At 44.1% G+C, this 8,888-nt stretch overlaps 1 protein-coding gene across 1 annotated transcript; it reads left to right on the top strand.

The window, feature by feature from the left end:
* Positions 1-269: 269 nt before the first annotated feature.
* Positions 270-6,409, top strand: LOC310786881 (retinal homeobox protein Rx1-like; the record flags this gene model as incomplete). The annotated part of the gene is made up of 3 exons (XM_083648208.1): positions 270-564; positions 4,248-4,501; positions 5,918-6,409. The coding sequence occupies 3 exons, from the start codon at positions 270-272 to the stop codon at positions 6,407-6,409; spliced, it is 1,041 nt and encodes a 346-aa protein (XP_083504334.1).
* Between the last annotated feature and the right edge of the window lie 2,479 nt (positions 6,410-8,888).

Below are 8,888 nucleotides of genomic sequence, written 5' to 3'. Positions count from 1 at the left end.
GTAGTTGTTACAAAATTATGATGAAAGCTGTAAGCCTATCAGTGTTCACTCTTCATAAAAAAAAGTGACTCAAAAGTTGATTGATTAAGATGGAATACACTCTTGTACCTTTACTGCTGTTTCTATCACACACTGTGTATAAAGCTTTCAGAGGAAAGAGACGTCATCCGAGACAAGCAGATGATCTCTGACCTCCTCCTGTACTCTTTGTCCGTCACTGAAACATCTTTTCTCCGCCTGCAGACCCGGCGGAGTGCCCAGACGTTCGGATGCATTTATCACTGGATACCATGAGCATGGTGGACGACAGCTGCCTCTCACCCAGCAACTTCCACGAAATGGGCAAAGGCGCGGCAGGGGGCCGCGTCCACAGCATTGATGTCATCCTGGGCTTCAGTAAAGACCAGGACCCCCTGCTCAGTCTGCCGGGGGCCCCAGGGCCGCACAAGGTGGGTGTCGAGGGCCTGGGAGAGCCTGGGAAGCAGCAGGAGCCCTCATCACACCCCTCCTATGGCGGCCACCTCTCCTCCCTGAGAGACGGCGGCACCGAGCAGCAGTACCATGGTAAGACATGCACCTGGCTGCTGATGGTGGAGATGCTGGTTGCTCCCAACTCTAACACATAATAGTTTGTAGTAGTAGTAAAATAGTTTATTTTCGCACCGCCAGGTATTTGTTATTAAAGTTTTGGGGACCAAGTTCCTGGGTTGGTACTGATCACTGATGAGTTGTTTGTTTCAAAGTTTGAGTTTGTAACCCAGGGTGGGTTTTGTGAATTATGAGATTTTTACATATGAGTCTTAGGTTTTGCCTTTCAGATCATAATGTGTGAGATGATCAAGGGATATTGATTGTAGATGAGCACGTCTGTTCTTGAAAAGATGATAAAAGCCCTGGGTTCAGTGTTTTAGAAATTTGAATTAGATGAGATATGACTGATTTTGGTGCAGTGAAGTCAGAATGTTGATCCCTCTGAGACAATCTCAAACAAAATAAACATGAATATTTTATCTATTGACCATAAAGTTATCTGGCCACCAATACTGATTCAAGCTGTCAATGTTCAGGCAGAAATCTGGTGATAACCATAACAGCACACAGCACAACTGGTCATTTAGCCAAGGTCAGTTAACAGCAAAACCCAGAAGCACAAAAATATAATGTAGCATATCAAACATAGTTTTAACTATACATTTATAATGATTCAATATAATGTTATGGATGACATTGATTATATTTACGAGTTACCAAGCCCAGACTGTGTAAACCTTCTTCATCTTTAAGTAACTAACTTTAAAGAAGGTACTGAAGCATTTCAGGGCGACAACCAGGGTAGACAGATAGATCTGTATATTACTGAACTTCAGATATTAACCTTGGTTACACACAGGTTTAAAAATCGCAATGGCCATGAAAAAATGCAATTAACATAAAGAAAATCATTCTAACACTAATTAATTATTTATTGTTGACAAAGTACCGTAATAGACAGTGTCAGTATCAGCCCTATTTACGTATTTGTTTCATGACTGCCAATGGCCTATACAATGCACTTGTCACATTTCTTACTTGAACTAGTACAGTCTTATTTGAACCCGAGTTTGAGAGATTGAGGGAGCCAGTAATTAGGAGGTTGACATATTTGAATTAGACAATCTCACTTGTATTGGATATTCTGTGTTGGTGTTGACTGCAGATTGCTGTGTACAGTATACTGGTTGATGTCAAACCAGTCACTGGCAGATACCAAAGACTCCAAATCAGTGTGTTAAATCAGTGTTGCTGTGTAAAGCCTTCTGCATTATAGGCCTAACTGTGAACTGTGTAGACTGAGAGATAAATCACAGGACAAGATGGTGCAGGGGCTTTAGCTCCCCAATCCCATCCCTTTGTGGAATTCCCCTAATCTTCTCTTCTGTGCAGTGTTTATTGTTATCATTCTGTCTCAGAATCAAATGTATCAGGTTAGATCTGAAGCTATGTTCACATACAGAATCTGGCAGGTGGTTTGGTGGTTTTGTGGCAGGAACAAAGATCGTATCTCCATGAATTTGAGCTGGACATCCTGTATCAAGGTTTTTCTTGTCCAACTACGTATACATAAACATGAATGACATCACTCTTTTGTATGCGCTGTAGTTGTCTCGTTAAGTCAGACTGTTCTCCCTGAAGATGCACTTTTCTGCGCATGGTGTCACTCGTCCCCCCCCCCTCGCTCTGTGTATTGAGGTGTTGTGCTGGCCGGTAAGCAGTGGGCAGCCTTCAGACCGGTGGCTGTGATGGCTGACAGGCAGGAGAGCTGGTCACTGAACCAGGTCTGACCTTTGCCATTGTCACAGCCTAGGCTTTGTCATAGTAGCTTAATGAGAAGTGGATAAACGGACGCCAAAATCCTGCTTCACCCCCGCCTCTGCTCCGGTTTGGAAAGAGCAGCAGTCACCCTCCTTCCCCATCAACACACTCAGACACATTCACATTGAAATGTGCTGACACTTCTTCCACTGAAGCAATGAGGGAATGTGAAGTTTCAACAAGAGTGGAATATTGTCAGACCCCCCCCCCCCTCCCCACCCCAGAGAGTCGATGGACACTCTGTATCAGCTACAAATGGCGGAGACATTTATTCATACAGATATTTATCTTGAGGTGCCTTTTTATCCCATAGTGACTCATCCACATGGTTGGCTGAAATAGATAACAAAATAAGTGTATTGAATAATAATGTATCCTTGCCAGACCTGAGCCAAATGTTCAAATACCTTCCATGGTTACTTTGATGCTACTTGGGTGCCAAATTGGCAATTTGCCATGCAGGACAATACACTGAGCATTACAAATTTACAGGGTAACAAAATATGTACTTGCAGCGTAAATACAAGGTAACAAAATATGTACTTACAAGTAGTAAGTACAGGGTACAAGATGTGACTTTACCGAGCTCCCTAGTTACACTGTAGTTACTATGTAACTACGAGGGAATTAACACTGCTGAATACAGCCCACGCCCCTGTAGTTACCATGTAGTTACTATGTAACTAGGGGAAGGGGATTAACTGCTTTAGAATACAGCCTGTGCCTCTGTAGTTACCATGTAGTTATTATGTTAAGATGAAGATGTTAAGATGTTGTATTATGTTTTTTTTTTGTGTGTGTTGTGTGTGTGTGTGTGTGTGTGTGCGTGTGTGTGTGTGTGTGTGTGTGTGTGTGTGTGTGTGTGTGTGTGTGTGTGTGTGCTTTGTATTCTAAAGCGTTACCCAAATTTCTATCACGGGCAAAGTATTTTAAAGTCAATTCAATTTACTTTCTGTGACTGACAGCTTATCTGACGCATGCAGAATTGTGTTTGACCCAGGTCTGATAGCAGACATAAACTCTGCTCTAACAGATGCTTAAAGTGGGCGACTGATCTGATCATCTTTGTACTTTGTTTAATTCAATTACCTGCTGCTTAGTCTAAGACCGCTCACCCGACGCTGACAGCATTAACGACTTGAATTCTCCTCGTGCTGTAGGTGATATAGACAAGATGAGCTTTTTACAGCAGGTAGGAAGACAAGGAAGGCTATAGAGGGGGAATTAAATAACTCCATCTGTTCTCCTTCAGGGGTTATGAGGAGGGAAAGCTGCAGTGAAAGCCTGTTAGGGGGTTGGTGCTAAATGTTCACAGGTCAGGACGCATGAAGTTTGGATGCATTTTGGAATAACATAGTACTGTGGCTACAGCATTAAACATTAGTATACTGTAGTTTAGGCATTAAATAAGAGTGTTTTCTTCAGTCCATATAGATGATACAATGACAAAACACGTCATTTACTGTTCGACCTGTAAACAAGTGAGACCTCTTTGTCTTCAGATTTCAGTTTGAGGACAGTTTACCTTTGGAGAAGGTAAAGAATGGAAACAACTCCAAATCCAATTAGGAGTGTTTTTGAGTTGGAGATTGAAGTTGAGGGGACGGCTTGCTTCACTGACCTACAGTAGCCTATTGTTGCAGGTGTCAAACTAATGTGTGCTCTACTGGAAAGTGGTCGCTCTTCTGTTCTGTTTGTGGGTCAATGTAAGGCTTCATTTCAACTATGATTTCGTCTGTTTTCCCCTTTTGTTTTTCTTCTAAACTTGACGATATGAAAGATTTTCCGCAGGCCGAGCCAAGCTATACAAAATGTACAGAGATATAACACTGACAGAGCAGGGCATACAAAGAAAATTCACATCGCTGATCCATTTGCTCTCTTGTGCTGGACAGACACGGGCCTATTCACAGACAAGTGCGACGGGGAACTGAGCGAGCTGGGGAAGAGCGTCGAGAGTGATGAAGGCAAGTCTCCAGAGCCGTGCAAGGACGATCAGCCCAAGAAGAAACACAGGCGCAACCGCACCACCTTCACCACTTACCAGCTGCACGAGCTGGAGCGAGCCTTCGAGAAGTCCCACTACCCAGACGTGTACAGCCGCGAGGAGCTGGCCATGAAGGTGAACCTGCCTGAGGTCCGCGTTCAGGTGGGTTGAACCCCAGCCCCCCAGGAGGCACTTCATACATCTGTCTCATCAGGGAATTAAGAAGCCTGTGGTTATAACAGTCCTCATCACAGAGATCCTCTGCCATCAGAAATGTGTACCTTGAGCGAGATTTATTATTAATGAACGCAAAGATATCTTGTGGATTTACATAAGTTAGTTAGGGATGTTTTGGTTTATTTCATTGCAGCTGTTCTTTATTCAATTTATAGCTGCAGTACAATAACTGGGAACTTATTGTGCTCGATTAATAGAAATAACTGAAATTGTTGTTGGTACAGTTGCTGTGTGATTCTCTATAGCAGGGGTTTTCAAAGTCTGAGACTGTGAGCCTCCCCTCAGACAAAGCCCCCCCCATCATGATTATCTTATCTGATGCCATTGCAACTAAACAATTGGGTCCAGATAGCCTGATATAGCTGTTTAACATACTTCAGTCTACACCAGATACATAGAAAAGGTCCATCTGAAGGCATTTCTTAGTTTCTGACTCTGGGAAAGTGGGAAAAACAAAATCCCCAAATCTACTGTATCTCTAAACTATCTCTTTCACCAAATCACACAAGTTAGGCTATTCTGTGTGATCTCCTTTTGATAACTAATGTAATAACTAATCTGAGATTTTTCTCACTTCCATTCACTGAGCCTCCCCTGAAAGTGCTTGGAGCCGCCCCTGGGGAGGCCCACTTCCCACTAGAACCGGAGGCATTTTCCTTCCCTTCTTGCTGACATTTCACCTGAAGGGTTCAGTTACAAGAACAAATCATGTGATTCAAAGTGGTCAAACATGGCAGGAGGGCAACGTCTTCTTAAGGACACAAAGGTGCAGTCTTCAAAACAGACCAGGTCAGGAGGAGCAAAGGGCCAAGCTTAAGACGGGATGGGAGCACCTCCAGAGAGGCAGACGCTCTACAGGATTCGGCATTTCAGTATAAAGCAGGACAATACAGTTCAGTTCACTGTGAATGATGAGCACACTGCATGCATACTGTACAGTGTAAGAATATAGTGGTGCTGGCAACAAACTAGGCAACCTGTGGAATATTGCTTATAAAGGCTTTGCAACCACATATCAACTTAAATACATTTATTTGACTTTTGTGCTGAGTGTGTGTGTGTGTGTGTGTGTGTGTGTGTGTGTGTGTGTGTGTGTGTGTGTGTGTGTGTGTGTGTGTTGAGGTGGGATATGGGGGTTGTCGTGCTGCAACAACTTCACGTGTGAAGTTGATCAGGTTCAGGTGTTAATACAAAATGAATAGCCTGTGTTATGATTTAAAAAATCAGTCTTCAGACTGATGTGGGGGGAGCAAGTGGTAGAGTGAGATTCAAAAACCTAAGGGTATGTAGTGTAAAGTACTTTCCCCTCATATTCATGATAAACTTCATTTTGTTCTTCAGGTGTGGTTCCAGAACCGCAGAGCTAAATGGCGCCGCCAGGAGAAAATGGACGCCAGCACCATGAAGCTCCATGACTCTCCCATGCTGTCCTTCAACCGGCCGCCGCCTGTTCACACCAACATGGGATCAATGACCAACTCCCTTCCCCTGGACCCCTGGTTGACCTCCCCCCTGTCCAGTGCCACGCCGGTCCACAGCATCCCAGGCTTCATGGGCCCGGCTCAGGGCCTCCAGCCCAGCTACCCCGGCCACAACTTCCTCAACTCCTCTCCTCACCCTCCTCATCCTCATTCTCATTCTCATCCCCACCCTCATCCTTCCATGGGCCAGGGGATGCAGAGCATGGCTCCTCCCCCCTACCAGTGTCCGGCTCCCTTCCCCGATAAATACCCTCTGGAGGACGTGGACCAGCGCAGCTCCAGTATTGCTGTACTGAGGATGAAAGCCAAGGAACACATCCAGTCTATGGACAAGACCTGGCAACCTATGTGATGACAACCCTGGCAGTCCGTGAGATTGACACTGGGAAAGGGAGACGCTGAAGATGTGACTTTGGGTCCGCTCCGTTTGTCAGAGTGGCTGTCTGACATCATGAACAGTGTTGGAAAAGCAAAGATGGCAATGACATCTGTGACACATGAGCAAAGGACATGGACTCTGAACGATGATATGGGAGGAGTGAACTCTCCAGCCTTGTTAAATTGTTACAGACATCTGTCCTCCCTCTGATCACTAGATGTTTTAGTGTTGTCTTAGGTGCTATCAAAGCAAATTACTGGCTGTTGCTCTGATCACAACTTGCACTCCATGAGCTGCTATGACACAAACCATCTCTTCCTTTGAGGACCACTGATGAACGATCCCTGATCAATGAAACATGGGAGTCCTATCAAACTAAGATGACTTCAAATACATATTTTCCTTTCATTGAACATTTTCAGTTTTTTGCAAGCAAAGCTCCATCAATGTTCATAAACAGCCAACCACTGATTTTGGCCAACTTAGGTAATAATCACCCATCCCCCTTCCCCCCCACACACACACACACACACACACACACACACACACACACACACACACACACACACACACACACCTACTTCTTATTTGCAATTTAAACTAAGGAAATGTGAAGACCAGTGATGTCTATGGATCTATGGACAGCTTATGTCATTGGACGACTGTTCTTGAACACACAGTGGAAGTGTATTATGCTAATACAGGAATGTGTTTCGCCAAACTGGAACATCGCTGACATCGTTACAACATCGTTAGACAATACATTTCAATGTTCATTCATTCCCTTCCTCCCATTTTCCCCTGTGAGTTTGTGTTTTTACTAATTAATCCAATTGTCTCATTTTCATGGGTCAGCTGGTCAGTAGCTCAAAGTATTTGACCGTCCAGTCTCAATTTCATGTGAAAGCAACTTGTTAAATGTTGAAGGTATGAAGAGACATACCTCTGACTGTGACTGTAAACACAGACTCACTCATCTATTGGTTTATAATAGCTGTGTAATTGCTTTACGGTTAATGCCCTGCTTACAGTGCCCTATGCTCCAGTAAAGTAGCCACTCGCTGCCCTCTTCAGATGCTTGAGCCTTTAGCTTAGATAGCTTAGCCTGGCATGACTGGAGGAAGAGCACAGCTGAGGACCAGACATGTTACTGTTTAAATTGAACAGGAAATTGAGCACTGAGTATACAACTAATTATGGGGTTGGAAAATAATTACGGTTGCTCTCAAATGTTCCTTTAAAGGGTCATTCTACCATTTCAATGTGAACATCACAATTTGTCGGCTGGAGAAACACAAAAAGTACACTTGTATACACACACACACACACACACACACACACACTCACATTTGTGCTGTTTGATTTCCCTTGCATGACAGCACTGCCAAGCTACTGGAAGTTATGCTCTCAATCCTGAAGACTGCTCATGAGAAGAGGCGTGCGTGTGTGTGTGTGTGTGTGTGTGTGTGTGTGTGTGTGTGTGTGTGTGTGTGTGCGTGCGCGCGCGTCTGTGTGTGTGTGTGTGTGTGTAGCCCAAATTAGTTTTGAGGGCACCAGCTGTAAAAATGCTTTTTTGGAAAGCGAGAACTGGAGTTACGATGGCACCTTCTTAGTGGACCAGGGCTGAATATACCAAAAACAAATAATGTGCAAAGATCTTTTCTGATACGGATGATCTTTGTGCTAAGATGCTTTAAGGCGACCAGTCCAGACGTCAACATTTTTCAAATGAGTTGCTAGTACTGAACAAGGGCACACTCTTTGTAATGAGCAGGCTTGAACAAGCAGAGATGTGCTCTTACTCACACATTAGTGGAGGCAAGGGGCAAAGTGAAGTAACCTGCTTTTTGCTTGAGTGGCTGTTGGAGGAGAAGACCTGTTGGCAGCTCGGTGTTGGGCGGCTGTGAGTACGTGCAGGGCAACAGAAAGAGCCCTGTGTGATGTGTCACCCCACATAGTTTCCTCTTTGTTCGGCACAATTGATCCAAGCGCATCCTCTTTGTCTGAAATCTAACGGGGGGGAAACGGTCACAGGCTGCACTAAATAGGCCCTTGTTGTAACCATTTTGTCATGGAAGCCCCCCCCCATTCTGTGTCAAAGAAGAGAAACATGGGTTGTAGCTGCTATAGGTCATTAGCGACACAATATTAGCCATTTACCATCTGCTATGGAGTTCAATTATAATTCTCTTAAAAGCAGAAATGGACATTACATTCCTCTCGATTGTGAGTAACGCAACCTTCAACATGTTCCATATGAGGAGCAGAATGGACCTTTTGACAATTGGATCTACTGCATCTCACACAACTGACCATGTTCAGACAGGAGGAATATCGACTAGCAACCCTGTTTGAGTTAAACCAGAAGGAGAAACAATCCTTCATCTAAAAGTGCAATTTCAGCATCCTTTTTTTATTTCATTTTTTTTATAAACGAGACACATTTTTCCCC

This window comes from Poromitra crassiceps (genome assembly GCF_964638095.1).
Source record: "Poromitra crassiceps genome assembly, chromosome: 12".
NCBI lineage: Eukaryota > Metazoa > Chordata > Actinopteri > Beryciformes > Melamphaidae > Poromitra > Poromitra crassiceps.
This window is presented reverse-complemented; position numbering and strand designations above follow the sequence as displayed.